The sequence below is a fragment of the Thunnus albacares genome, chromosome 17 (assembly GCF_914725855.1).
Source record: "Thunnus albacares chromosome 17, fThuAlb1.1, whole genome shotgun sequence".
Taxonomy (NCBI): Eukaryota; Metazoa; Chordata; class Actinopteri; order Scombriformes; family Scombridae; genus Thunnus; species Thunnus albacares.
In genome coordinates, this window is record NC_058122.1 from 22,303,518 (window position 1) to 22,319,328 (window position 15,811).

General features: G+C 41.2%; 1 protein-coding gene across 1 annotated transcript in view; it reads right to left on the reverse strand.

Annotated features, from left to right (window-relative positions):
• rnd2 (Rho family GTPase 2) overlaps positions 1–11,421 on the reverse strand; it is a 31,320-nt gene extending 19,899 nt beyond the window's left edge. The window contains exons 1-2 of the mRNA XM_044331935.1: positions 10,342–11,421; positions 9,717–9,804 (exon numbers count right to left, since the gene is read on the reverse strand). Of these exons, the coding sequence (XP_044187870.1) occupies positions 9,717–9,804; positions 10,342–10,551 (298 nt within the window). The 5' untranslated portion in view covers positions 10,552–11,421. The remainder of the gene's footprint in view (positions 1–9,716; positions 9,805–10,341) is intronic.
• Between the last annotated feature and the right edge of the window lie 4,390 nt (positions 11,422–15,811).

Sequence of the window (15,811 nt, forward strand, 5' to 3'; positions counted from 1 at the left end):
AGTGGACCAAGCGAAAACACACAGAGCCCCAGTTCCAGGGGTGGGTTTCCTGTCTGCCTGGATGACTGAAGTATTCACTGCATCCACTGCTGCTGCTGCTGCTGTTGCTGAACAGGAACGTATGCCTGGTTTAGTGCCAGGGCGCATTAGTTTGTGTCTCTTCTTTAGTTAAAATAAATATTCCAAACCCATGAAAAGTGTTGGAGCAATGTGTTCTTGTAATTACGTTACCACTCCAAGTAATGCAGTAGTTTCAGTAATCAAATTACAGTTACTGGCTCACTGAAAATTGTGTTCCTTGTGTTTTATATTATATTTCATCGGAATTGTGGTATGACACGTTTAAAACCTGCATAAATATCAGTCAAGTAGAGTGAAGGATTTCCGTCCTCACTCTTGTTTAACTGGTAAATTTAAACAAGCAAAATTAGCAATGAAAAGAGTTGTTATTGTTGTTGTTATTTATTAATTTAGAATAAAGAAGACTAAGTTTGCTTCTATTTGAATATCTATTAGGGGATATTATTTTGCCCTGGCTTATTGGCTCAAGCGCATTTGTGCAGCAGCCTCTTCACTAAATAACATTAATAAAGCACAAAACAGAAGAGAGAGCCAGATGCTTTGATAAGTGAAAATACTCTTCGCAGACTCAGGCTTTATATTTACGTAAAAAGAAAGATATCATCATAAAATGTAAGCTGTGTCCGAGTCAGATCCATCAGAGAACCTCCTGACAGTGTTTAGTCTGTTATTCATAAAACAGCTTAATAATTCAACCTAGAAAGCTCCCGGTTCATCTGGTCAAGTCCATGTGCCCTTGAAGCAACTCCATTGAGGATCAATAACTTCCTACGGTGTAAATGGATTCCTTTGCATCGTGCAATAGATCATGTTACTTCAGGTCAATGAAGACAGAGGTTGCAGATTTTACCACAATTAAAGCAAGCTTCCTCCGTGTCCTCATAAAACAGACAAAAGCAGTGCATTAATTCCCCTACAGGACTGCTTCATATCGCCATATGTGCTATAGCTGAGCGTTTAGCATATAACAAGAGTGCTGCGGTGGTTTTAAAAGTGTGACACAGTTGGCGTTTGTGTGTTTGCTTCCCCAAGGACTGGAGTGGGTCAGGTCCCAAGGGTACCACCAACAAACCTTAGTCACAACACAAAGCCTTGAAGGGTGGGGTGTTGGGTGGGGGGGGGGGTGGGGGGGGGTTGGGAATAGCACAGATGTACACTTCTGCTCCTGTCTACTCCTTCTGTCCCCTTTCCCAGTTTTCAATCTAGTGAACACTTGCTGCTCTTATAACATGCCCCCCCCCCACCCCCTCCATCCATCTTTTTACTCACTTCAACCCCTCCAATCTCTTTGCCTATAGGGTTGAGGCAGCTGCTACGCTTTCCGGCTTCATTCTACCATGACTCCCACCATAGCGCCCCCTCATCAGCCCCCGTTACGCCTCTGGTCAGCTGAGAAACAATAGTAAGGGTCACGGGGTCAGAGCCTCTGGAATTCCCATAGGCAAAAACTCACTCAATCATAGACATGTCCACACGCATATGTATACATGCATGAACATGCATTCATCATGCATACACGTTTCTTTTTCATCTGTAGTATCGATCTTTCTCTTAACGATATCCTTTACTTATGGATGCACAATATGTACATTTTTCAGTTTACTTGAGGTTCAATTTACAAGAACAATATATTAAAGTTGGTCAACATAAATAGATTATATACGTTATATACGCAGAGCCAAACCAACACTGAAGTGTTGTGTGCGTATCCAATGCCTGATATCTCATATTCCTCTGTGTCATAGACCTTTATTGTTGTTCAAAAACTATTGAAAACACATAAATGAGTCACGCTGTTTGTTTATTCTATGTGACGTCTTTGTATTTTACATTATCTTTCAAAAATGAATCACAATAACACTGTTTCAGGCAAACTCCACTGAAGGAAAATAGACAAATTCTGGTAATGCTATGAAAAAAATGTTTACCATAATAACAATTTGTTAGTACTGCGCCTTCCTACTAATAATATCAACGTATCCTCACATCAACCCCTTTGTATTTCTTTATGCTTGCAAACAAAATAGCTCAAATCTTAATTTCATCCTTTCATTCTCTGTTCATTATAATTGCTCAGTTTTCCCCCGTCAGTAGCACAGCATGGCAGGGCTTAAGACCGAGTTTGTAATCTGAGTCAGTGTGAGCTCATCAAAAGCCTTAAGTGCTCTTTTTTTTTCTCCACTGTGTATCAAAAGATTCCTTTTAATTCTATCCAGTGAACGTTCAATCCCTAATAACTTATCACTCTGATTATTCCTTTGCCACATTAACTAAGTAAAAGCCATACACAGCCTTTCAGCAGTGTGCGGTGCTGCTCAGCAGTGGACGTGCTACTTAAGCAGATTATACACTTTTGCCTGGTGCTCAGCATTATAAGCTGACAGTACATGAAGGAATGTGTGGTAGTGCTCGGGTCATAGCTGTATCCATGGTCGCATTTACAGGCTCCTCTAAGAGAGATAAAAGATCAAAAGGACTGGGAAGCCGTGTCCTCTGGGGCCTCCAGAAGTGCTTGTTTTCTTGTTTATGAGAGGGAGAACATGTGGGCTGCTCACGTTTCCTATCCACGTAAAAAAAAAGGGGCAGAGTGGCAGGCGCGTGCTCGTGTGGTGCAGGTGGAAGTCTGCATTTCTGTGTGTGAGTATATGTGTCTGTGTGTGTGTGTTTCACTGTGTCGCTGAAGAAAGCAGATATTCTGTGTGGTAATTACAGCATGCGTGTTCCTGTCAGTGTGGCTGGCTGCCTTTCATGGAGCACTTCTGCCCACCCCCTGCTTAACACGGCCCCTGACTGCTGGTGACCTCAATGCGGCCGCCTTGACTAATGGGCTATCAGAGATGGAGAACATCCACGAGGAAAAAGAAATGGCACAGAGACAAGATAATCCACCTCATGAGAAAGTACGTTATCCTCTCCTGCGTCGTTGCTACACTGTGCGTTTTCCTTTGTTTCCTTCCATATCCTCTTCTAGCTACTGTAACACACGGGCCGCCATTTCCTCTTCAGCCTGTTGACCCTTTGTGTAATAATATGACTCACGGAGTGCTGAGCTCCAGGGATGGAGCACAGCTGCTTGCCTGCTCAAGAACCAAGACATTCAGCCCGGCAGCCAGGACTGCCGGCTGTCCTCCAGAGTTTCCATAATGTCACACAAACCCACTCAGAGGGTCAGTGTGCAATCAAGTGCAGCTCTGTGCATGAGACCATCATTATTCAAGAAGTTTAGGGCTGGAGATCATTTGCAAGGGAAGGAGGAAATGCCCAGAACACAGAGGAGATTAGTTCATCTAATGCCAAATTAATTACAGTTATCTACAATATGAGGTATGCATGCATCTGTATTTCTGTAGGTGCCATATCAGTTATGTGCAGCAGTAATATTTGGTGAGCAGTTAAATACATTTTTAATTATTGTTTGATGAGAATCAAAAAGCAGAGTGCATGTTTTTCTTATTTGCACTTTATTTGCTTGTACTAGTGAGTGAATTCAAATAATTACAATTAATCAAAGGAAGTGTCATCCTCCCTGTTCATGGGAGTGGTCAGTTCAGACATCACCAAAATAGGCGATACGCTGTCTAGTTGTGTGTTTAATTTACAGTATGGTGACACACAAAGACTGCACACCCACTTCACCCCCCCACACAGTGCTTGCTGTTTGATTTCTAACATGTAAAACGTCTTTGTGGGCTCGGCCCATTGACTGTAATCCCTGGGATTATCAGGTGCAGCCTGCCAGAGAGGCTGCAGGCTCATCCCAAACTTGAAGCTGAGGATGTGAGTCATGGAGAGGCTGAAGATATTCTCTGTGATTCTGCTGTCGAGCTCATGAGGCTCCAGACAGACAGACAGACAGACAGGCAGACAGACCGGTACCCCCCCACCGTCCAAAAATACCCCCAAAGGCATTCCAGTGACTGTCTGTGGATATGAGAGATGTGGCACAAAGGCACAAGTTTGTTTCCAGCCCTTGTAAAAATCCAACATGGCAGTCACACAATAGTACTCAGTGATTAGCTGTTCTTGTGCTCAGACACTCTGTTTTGTCATTTTTATGAACAACAACATCTTCATTATCAGGAAAGACACTTACAGACATGTTTATGTGAAACAATAAAAACTCAAATCACGTTCATTTGTCCTCTGTGACACTGTCATAGTGAACTCACACTGAAACAATGAGTTGATTAATCGATTAAGTGAATCCAATGAAAATAAATTGATTATTTTGATAATCATTTAATCATTAAAGTCATTTATCAAGCAGAAATCCCAAATTTTCACTGATTCCATCTTCATCATGTGATGATTTGCTGCTTTTCCTTGTTTATAATTGTATATTTAATACCTTTGGTTCTTGGACTGTTGCTTGGATAAAACTAGGTCTGCAACTAATAATCATTTTCATTATTGACTCATCTTTTTTCTGCTTTAAAATGTCAGAAAACAGTAAAAAAAATTAATAAAAAATGCCGTTATTTCCCAGAGTCAAAGTTTTCTGATATTTTTCAACTAACTGATGAACTGAAAAAATAACCTTCTGTTGAATCAATAATGAAAACAGTCATTAGTTGCGCCCCTACTGAGAACCATTACTGTCTACCATGTACTACAGGATAAACTGGTGGCTGATAAACAGGGGCTTTCCAAACTTGTCGTGTTTAATCACTAGGACACAAACAGTTATTTTAAGTTACAGTATTTCACCAACCTTGCACTATCTTCTGTTTACTCATTACCCGAAACTGTCATACAGGCGTTCTCCCCAAGTGCAGGGGAGTGCCTTCCAGACTGCTATGCATCATCAAAACAGGTTTCGTTTAGGCAGTTATTGCCCTGGGCTGGTTAGGCGAAGAGCAGCAGCAACTTTCGGGGCTTAGGCTCAGAGCATACATGTGGGCTTGCGTGAACAGTAGTTGAAAGGATGTCGTCATCCTCCCCTTCAGGGTGCTGACAAAAATAAACAAAAGGTATATTTATGTTCTGTGGTTAAATGTGCGTCTGACTTTCCAGCAAGTTGCAACCCAGATAAACAGCAATCTTGTTTGCAAATTGCAAATTGTTTAGAGACTAACCTCACAGCAATGATTTAGAAAGGCCAAAATAACTGATAATGTTATCTCCTGTGATCAGCATGCTCTATACTCAGATCACATCAGGGCTGATAGCAGTTTCTTAGCATCCTCCGTCTCCGGTGGGATGTAGGTGTGAGGGCAGAGGAGGGTCTGTTGATTTTATTTCTGCTCTGCGTTGCGGTTGTAGTCCACTCACTCTCCATTAAAGATTAATCAAGTGGAAAGCATTGAAGAACGGAAAGCCCACAGAACTCAGCGTGTTTTTACAGGCCTCTGGATGCCCTACTGGTCAAGTGTGCTGAGAATGTGGGGCTTAAAGAGCATACAGACACCAGGAATGTTGGAAAGTCTGTATGAGAAGAGAGAGAGAGACAGCCAGACTCTGACTCTGGCGCTGGGAGTGGTGTTACACACTTGCAGTGTCTTGTTATCGTCTCTCAAGTCAAAAACAATCACACCTCTTGACTGGCAACGCACCAGACAGCTTTGTCGTGAGAAATGAGTCACAAAAAAAAACATTAAACATGACTGTAAGAGAGGAAGACTCAATAGAAAAAGGAGTCTGAAATTTGTGTGAGTGGTAGTGTTATTTAAGAATCTTTGACAGTAATAATCTGTGACATTTCCAGATAAATAAATGTTGGGTTTTTTTTTTCCTCCGCACTTTATCACTGACTGTGCTGCACAACTGTAGCCGGTTCATGAAAGCATTTATATTTGTTGTTGTGAACACCCAGTGTCAGGCAGGTCTACTGGAGGAAAAATCCTTCACTGCACAGCAAGTGATGCGTTTCATGTTCCCAGCAGCAGGAACAGCACTTTGTTTGGGAATAAATAGAGAAAGAACTAGGTGTTTAGAATGAGAAGTGATAGCCAACATCGCCGATCAGACAAAGAAATAAATCGGAAATTTCATTGACAGAACTTTTCAGGATAACACGTGGTTCGGATGACGAGCGATCTCTGGGAAGTACAGTACCGAAAACACTGCAACAGGAGTGATTATCACCCAAAGACGTCAGCGAAAGATGAAAGAAAAAAAAAAAAGACCTGTGGATTGCCACTTGAAAGCACACTCCGGCATGACTAAACAGAATATAAACGTTCTAGTTTTCATGTGAGAATCAGGTCAAGCGTTAGAGAGGCAGCGGAGAAGAGAAGCAGAGCGAGACGTGAGCGTGCTGCTGTAGGGAACTTTGGGGGAAAACCTGACCTGTCGTGACTTGGACTTGTAAGAAACTGCGTGTCCACCTCTTACTGGAGTATTAGTCAGAGGGCAAGGTTAGTGGGAATCTTTCCCAAGCACCACTACCATATTGGGAAGAGAGGAAGAGTGCATTAATGCCTCAGGGTTGGTAAAAAAAAACCCAGACTGGCTGACTACCAATGGGCCCCTTGAGCATCAACAGTAATCACTAATGGCCCTCAGACAAGTTATCACCAAGCCACATTGACATTTTGACCACTTAACAGCTTGAGTTGCTTTAAAAGTCAATTAAGACAAGAAGACATGCAACGTTGAAACAGACTACATCTATCACAATGAGTGGCAGTTCACGCATATAACACAGAGACACGCATACAGTGGTTTTTCTCATTTGGATTCCATTCAATCACTTTCTAATTAATATAATTCACCACATTGTCTGGGAGCTGAAAGCTGGGCAGAATACAAAGCACAGCTGAAAGTTGCCCTCTGGTTCCCAGGAGGTGTAAGACCTCCCTGTTTGTTTAATGCATCTTAAAATACCCAATCATTCAGGGGAATGCAACACAAATAAACAGATTTATGCTCAGTAATGACCTCAATTAGATAAACACCTCACCCTTGTTCTCACCCATCCTGCAAGGACTAGACCTTGCGGAGGAAATGGAATTAATGAGACCAAACTAATCAATGGTCGACTTCCATGCTACAGCAGTGGAAGCTGGAAGCATTCGTAATGGCAGTACACATCTAACCATGCCGGAGAAATGTGAACAAGGCTAGACACAAGCTGCTTAAATAGCCTCGCCTCAGATAGCGATCAATAATGCTTTGTGAGTGGAGCCGGACCACAGCAGGCAGACTTCACCAGCAATTAAAAAGGAGACAATACTTTATGTGAAGAGGCTGAAGAAGTGGTTGTCAGAAAAAAAAAAAAAAAAAACAGCTGTATCTCGGAGCGGAATGGGTTGTGGCTTAGGAAGAGCAAGAGCAAGCGGAGGATTGACTGCTGTAAATGTCAGGTCAAAAACAAAGGGTCCAGTGGACTGTAGTTGTGCCATCGGAAAGTGGCACATCCTCCAAAAATAGCAGGTAATGCAAGCTCAGTGACGTACTTGAGGCTGCTGCTGCTTGTGACTAGTTTCAGTTAATTGAAGAGGAGCTCTACTGGCTTCCTTTGGAACACAATGACTATAATAGCTTCATCAATTTTGGACTCCATACCCCCAAAGGTCAGGTTTGCAATTTTTTTTTTCAAACAACTGAAACACAAAGGCCAAAGTAAACCAAAGTTCAATGCAAAAGCTTGCACAAATGTAGTCCACCTGCACAAGTGAATCCAGTGTTTGCAGCAATTTCAGTAAAATTAATGGTTATCTGAATGAACTTTTGAAGCTGTTATAAATTATGGAGTGGTGGAGCCTGGCCACTGAACTGGTGCTCCTGCTGCTGCTGCTGCTAGTGTATACAAGATTTTTTTTTTTTAAAAAAACAGCTAGAGACGGAGAGCAGAAGGAGGAGAAGGGATGAAGCAATAAAAAAATCAGATTCTAAAAGAGGAAAGATGGGAGACATGCTATTTTCTTCAGATGAAAGCCTTTTTCATCTAAGTGTGAGCCAATTATTTTTCTTGTTGAGAGAAAATAAGAACATCTGTGTTTGCTGTGAATCAGTCAATAATGGCACACCACACAGGGACCTCTGAATGCGCACATACACACACACACAGAAACACACACGACTACCAAACACACATACATATACATTTGCCCTGTGGGTTGGGTGACGTCATGTTTGTTGTGGGGTGGGCGGCTCCTGGATGAAGATTAAAGACTAACATCGCCAAAGGTGGTTTAGGGTTTTAAAGATGGACAGAAGCACAACATTCCCACCACATCATTAGGCTCTTATAGCCTAGAGATAAGGAACTCCTCTAAGTTGTGGCCCTGGGCCCCAGAAGACCCCGACCCCTGACTGACAAGCTCAAGCAGATTTACTCTCCGGGTCGACACGGGGTCGAATAAAAACAACATTCTCTCGCTGACTGACCATGTAAAATAAAAATACTCCCAACATCTCTCCCGGAAGATAGTTTTAGGTTTGGGAATGTTTATGATAAAAGAAGGAATTCCCCCTGAGAGGATCTCATATTCAGGCCTCTGACTGGCCAGCTATGTCACTGGCCAGATAGCTGGTGGGAGCTGCTGGCTTAAGAAGGCTACGATGAGATACAAAGTATCAGAGTAGGTCAGAGCAGTGAATCCATCCTTCCTGACAAGACTGGAGTGAAAGTAGAGTCTGGCTTTCTATGCAAGCGTCTCATTGATGCAACTTCTTCTCCAGAAAGGAGAATAACTGTGTCATACAAAACCAACAAAGAACAATTTGCTTTTAGTCTCTTAATTTGGCACAAGGCTGCCAGCACTGACGGAGGTACAAACATGACTGCTGCTGTTGATGTTTTTGGACTGACGTCAACAGTAGTTGTTATTCTGAGCCCACAAGTTTAAATTTGACAATTTTAACACTTCAGTATGTGAAAAAGCCCCTAAAACAACACTTACAAAAATCCCAAGTCGCTAAAACACTGAATGAATCTGAAAAAAAAAAAACCCTCAATGAATGACTCTCTTTCAGGGTTGAGGCAGGTAGATGAGGTGACCAGCTGTGTAAACTCTGGGATAGATTGCTCTCTTTATATAGTGTATAATAAATGTCTTAATATCACAGTTGACTGTCTGTACTTGAATGAATTTCCATCATTTCGCCAGACAATATGTCTGATATCCGATAGTTAGTCCCATGTGTCAGCAAACTGGACTTACTCTGATAAAAACACTTAAGCAGTTAAAGCAGTTACTGGTCCCTTCAGGGCCATCCTGTCTGAATTATTCCCTCTCCCCCTCCTGCCCCACACACACACACACACACACACACGCACACACACACACAGTTGCCTGACCCTGGGCCAGAGCATGGGAAGAGGCAGCCACAAACAGTGGACAGTACAGGAAGGAATGCAAACACAAAGCGTAAAGACATTGCTGGCACTGACATTTCTAGCAAAAACAACAATCATAAATAGCAGATGCCCTAAGCTAAAAAAAAAAAAATGGGGGGGGGGGGGGGGCAGTGGGGGGGCATGACTAAAAACAAAAGACATCCATCTGAACTTGCTAGGTCAAAGCAATTTGTCAAAGAGATGACTGCTAGAAAAGTTGGGAGATGGGAGTCGGAGGCAGTCCTCCCACGGTCGCAGCCAGGGACAGGCACCATACTGGGGCTGAGAGCGGATTGATTTGATGTCAGCCTTTAAGAGACGGTGCAGAGACAGAGATATGAAATTGTCTTACCTGACGTGTCCCACATATTCAGCTCAATCCGGTGTTTGTCTATCTCAAAACTGGCTGTGTAGTTTTCGAACACTGTGGGCACGTAGTTCTGAAAATAAGGGATTCATTTTAGTTATCCAATTAAAAAGGGACAAGATAAGCCTGTGTTTACACAGCCACAGGCTTCAAAGGAGTAGACTAGTGGGAACATCATATTTGAAGTGATGCAGCTGACAAATAAAGTAATGGCAGACACAATTCCACAGCTAAGCTAGTCATGTAAATCCCTTTGGGGATGTTATAGAAAGGTAAGCCTAGTATTATAGTAGATGAAGACAACGCCTTAAAGTTTTATAGGCAGCACTGCAGACATAATAAAAGTCAATTTAGACATTACAGGACTATTATACATTTTACAGGCATTCATTACTGTTCCCTCTCCATCAGCTCTCTCTCTCTCTCCCTCTGTGTGTCTTGTTTTAACATTTCTGTCTTTAAGCAGGTGGAATCTGCTGAACAAGTGCTGAAGTTGCCCAATAATACATTTTAATGGCAGCGCTCCTCACTCATTCACAAACTCCTGATCTAGCTGCTTCTAGATACAACAAAAAAAAATTAAAAACAGATCAAGTTTTGATAGACGTACCTCTGGATAGCAGTCTTTGGCAAAAACGTGCAGGAGTGCCGTTTTCCCACATTGCGTGTCCCCGACCACCACAATCTTACAGCGGCTGCCTAGACTGTCCATGGTTTGTCCTTCAGAGGTGTATTGTTGACGCGTGGATGGATTGCATCCAGCATCCGATACGAGACGCGGCGGAAATCGAAGACTGGAAAGAAAAATGAGCAAATACATGCGCCGACCCGGTGCGCTTTTATCCAGCTCCTCCTGTCCGACGCGCAGCCCTCCGGTCCCGCTGACAGACTCTGACTGACTGGTTGCTTACCAAAACCACAGCCAGGACGCACACACAGCCCTCCCTAGAAACTCCGGTACTTTGATTACTGGCCACGCCTTCCTAATACTCACGTCTGAGTCTCATCATTCAGCTGTAATAGGCTGTTCTTGTGGGAAATAAAGGGTCTGGGACTAATGGTGACCTCATCATCCTCTTTGTTTTGCCTCCCATGGTACCCTTATAATATCTCAATCATATTATCAAATGAGTTTATTACATATTCTGCCTCCTGTCTTATCTGTATAATGCCTATAAGTCTATATTCCCTCAAAAACACCTGTATATCTGTGAAACATAATAAACTATTTGTGGATTATCTCGTATTTCGTGCTTGTAAAATAATATGGCTATTGGACGGTCAAATATAAGAACAGGACTAAATAAATGTTTCTTGTCATACTATCTATTTTACCTCATATGTTACCATTAGGTCTATAATATCTCTACAACAATAAAATTTAGTTTATTATGACAAAGACTGAGCAGAGTCCACTGATCATATTATGACTTTATGACTATGTTTAAGGATAAGTTCACAGTTTTTCAAGTCGGTCTGAAAACAACAGTCAGGTGCCCAAATGAACACTGAAACAGGTTTTGCTTGTTGTAATCTTTCCTCCTTTGCATACTGGCTATTAAATGTGCTTTCGATGCAGCTTTCAAAGTGTTGGGGGACAAAATCCACAGTCCTCGTTTTGAGAATAACTGTATTTAAGTTTCTGTGAAGATAATATGAGGCTTCAGCCGTCTGAGTTAGTCAGATAATATCTTCAGTTACAGTCTTTTTAGTACACAAGTCCCTCTTTGTGTTTCCCCAGACAGTGTTTTCCTGTTCAGCTGCAGGGGAAAATTCATAACAAAATGAGGGAATTTGACTCTAAAAAGACAGTAACTTTGAGAGATGTTTACTTGCTTTGACTGATTTTGACGGTTTAAACTTTTAAATACATTTGCACGGATGGAGGACTGTGGATTTTGTCCCCCAGCACATCATCTTACATTCTCAGTGCATTATGAAGGGATCTCTTAATGGTCAGTATGAACAGGAAGAATTATTACAGCAAGAAAAAACAGGTGTCAGTCTTCATTTGGCCACCTGACTGTTGTTGTATGACAGACTTGGAAAAACTGTGAATCTATCCTTTAATATTGTGACTGAAAACTATCTGGAGGACTATTGAAGTGTTTGATCAGTGATATTAGTGACTTCAGCTCCTGCTGTTCAGAGGTCTGAGATTGATTTGATTCACTAAATAGATACTGCAATGAATAAATCCCATTTTTCAGCAACCAGATGATGATTTTATCACAGCAGTCTTGAACGATGTAATGAAATGCTCTGCAGGTGGGACTGATGGTATTTAGAAATATAATGGAGCGTAAATCTATTTCATTTTGGTTTATTCTCCCTTTGATTCACAAAATATAACTCTTAATTTGCTAGAAATACTTACATCCAGACAGGTTTATAAGATGGAGACTTTAAGTGAAGGTGTTCGACCGTATAGACCTTTTTTGTTCCCATCACTATTAGGAAAGCAGCACAAATACTCAGCACATTATGCCTCTTGATTTAGTGCCAGCATGACCTCTTAATGGAGATACAATAAATGCAGCGTACCTAGATAAAATAGTCCATCAAATTAAGTAGTGAGAGGTGAGTGGGCTGTGTTTATGGGCCTCAGTGCTGAGGATTTCAGTTGAAATTCACTGGAAGCTGAATTATTGGTTTCGTGAATGAGATAATTAAATGACGTGATACCACGTGCGGTGCAGGTCAGCAGTGTTAAATCATCTTTTATCGCCTTGTAGACCGACACTGACCCCTTCTGGACAACAGTGATATTACATTACATTCAATCTACAAGTGGCAGGCAATAAGCAGCCGTACAATATGACTCACCCCAAATACAATAGCACATTGTAGTGTTGTTGGATTGCTGGAAGTGTCTCTCTTGTGTTGTTTACCTCCTTCATAGAGGTTACAGGGCAACTAAAAACAGATGAACTGCAGCCTGTGAGATTTAGAGACTAAAGGATGATTTACATAGATGACAGCAAAAACCATCCTGATAAGCATATTAGGCTGTAACTACTGTGTATAATAACCTATCACGGCAGATAAAAAGAGGAAAGAAAACACGTTTCCTATTGTAAGATCAGAGAGATAAGAGTCCTCTCGGAATATGAATATTAATGAAGTAATTTGTCAGGGTTCTTATGTGCATCACTCCACAGTTATAGGCTCTCTGTATAATAATATGAGGGATGATGAGGATAAAATATTAATGTAGTTTCTGTCTTTAGTTTAAAGAACGTCCCCGCTGGGTTTGCATGATTATATGTTCATTCTGCAGTACAAAAGAAATACACCCGATAAAAACTGTTGATGGAGTGTCCTGAGTGACCTGGAAATTGTTTCCGGAAAGATGTTTTGCTGTTGAGTTTTGCAAATAAAGGTAATTTTTCAATGCTTTGTTGCAGTATCGGGACTAGTGGGGGTTCACATTTCATATATCTGAATTAGGGGTGTTGCCCTACAGCGGTATTGATGATAACTGTGATATTTAAAAGAATGAAATATTGATATCATGTTGATAATGAAATGTAAATAATCCAGCACCTCTTAAATAATTTCCATTCTTGCTTTGTCTCCCTCCCCCAACGCACCACACACACACACACACACACACACACACACACACACACACACACACACACACACAGACACACCTTGTGGTTCAGTTCATCTGGTTGCCTTTTCACTATCCATTGTAGTGTAATTGTTCTTTCTAGACATTTTTGTACAGTTATGGTTACAGACTCTCTCTGCACCTCCTTATACTTGTAATTCATTTGCCAGAAAAGAGACAAAACACACAATAAGTAAAGTTAAAGATGAATTTGACTGATAGCATTTTCTTTTCAAATTTTCTATAGATTTCGCAATAATATCGTTATCATGAATTCTTTTGGCCACAATAATCATGTAGTGAAAATGTGATGTTGTGACAGAGCTAATCTGAATATCTGGGCAAGTAAAAACAAAATATCTGCATTGTTAGATACCACAAGTGAGAAAATTGGATATTCTTTGTGATTTGAGGGAAATGACCCTTTAAAATCAGAGTTGATCTCCTGTCTTGGAGTCAGTAAAGCAGCAGGTGGCAGTATATATTTTTGCATCTAGATCAGACTTCTATATAAATGGGACAGACTTACTGTATTTAGAATTTACTACAAATAGCATTTTCATATGTGAAGCGGGAAGGAATCTCTACTTCTAGAGCAGCTTGAGCTCATCTTTTTTGAAACTCTGTTATGTGTTTGCACCTTTAACTTCTGATGGGTTGATTTTCTTGTTGTAATAGCTGAACATGAGGGAAAAGATGCCACAGTGTAGGACAGACAGTGAACTTCACAAAAGCCTATCACTGTACAGAAACATTTATGTGTGCATGAATGCATATGTATACAGTAAATGATGTTGTGGTTTACACTCGCTCTCATGCTGACTATTCATCACAGTCTGCTGCATTTGCCAGCAGGTGGGTGTAATGTGCATTGTCATTGCCTGTGCTGTATCAGTGGGACTGTGCAAAATGGTTTTGTTTCCTTTGAGAGGCTATAATGGATATGTTACTCAACCTGTAAACTAATTACACGCATGTGTAAGTATAGCAGAGATGTGCCAGATCACTCAGCAGAAGAGTAAAATGTGTAAATGACCAGAGATTGAATTGGTGAGGAGCCAGTATGCTGCACCTTTTGATTTCAAAGCTCTCAGTTTCTGTACACTTGCCAGGTAGAGTTGATGGATCCTACAGACTTACGGATCACTGTAGCATGTGTAATAAATACGTGCTTTGACACACTAGTATAACAAACTAAAAGGATGCACATCTGTACACTGCAACGCTGAGACCAACCACTGATTTTTTTTTTTTTTATTGCCCCCATGTGGTACAAGTTTGGTGGGATGAGAAAAGAAATCCAATGCTGTAAGACACAAGATAGAAAATAAGAAAAGAAAAATCATATTGCTGCCACACAGATTTTTGTTTGTTTGTTTACTTTTCTTTTCTAAAATACTGGATAATTTCACCTCTTCTAGCCTCTAAAAACTATTCAAATGAAACAATCTAAGAAGGGAACATAAGAATTGGTTGAACTATTCACAACCCAGAGACATATGCAACCTGTGACTTGGGGTTTATGAATAAACATTGCTTCATTTTAAGCAATGTCACAAGCTAAAATGGCCGAGGTCTGCTGGTTTAGTAGAACAGCAGCATTCAAACGAGGATGTCTTGCTCAGGGATATTGTAATAATACATAAAAGAATAACATTTACCTGCATGTATTAAGAAAGTGACCAGGCTGCAATGACCAATTATACATTTAGACACTGTAATACTCTCAGTCTGCTGTTGTAATAAGCAGATAAATCACTTCAGCCACAGACCATGAAGGTATTAATATTTCTTACATCAATAGTAATAATTCATGCAGACAGCATGTGTGGGATTTGCATGAGTTATAGTTCTTTATTGTAAATCCCAGTATGTGCCCAGCTTTAATGGAAATGAAATACCTGTGTGTTTGTAGCTCAGACACACACACATCCTCAGAGACCGCCCAGATTCCCTGCAGACTCAGTCTATTTGCCGGCAGAGTGGTGACACAGTACTTTATCCAGGCCAAATTACACCGCTGAGCAACATTATGCATTCAGTAACCTACTTAGACAATGGAGGAAGTCTCCAAACTACACCAGGTGTCCGAGGCAGTACATCTCTGTTCATGTGTCCTATTCTTGTGCTCTTTTAACCACAGCCATTTCCTGTGATGGATACATTTTCAAACCCTGTTTAGCTGCTGGAACGTGTTCTGAAATTTTCCTCTTGGCCACACAGCGAAGCTAATAAATAAAGCTTTTGCATTAAGGTTTCTATTATAATCTTTTTTCTTTTTTTTTTCACAAACTCCATGCTATAGTCCAAGTCATTTTCCTGACTGTGCTTTGCTGCTACATTACCATACTGGCCCTGTCAGAGCTAATGAGGAGATGAGCCACTTTGGAAGCACCCACAGCATACTGATGTGTATTCAGAGTGGCTCGGCGTGGTTGGTGTGGATGAACAGCCAGCCTGGCTT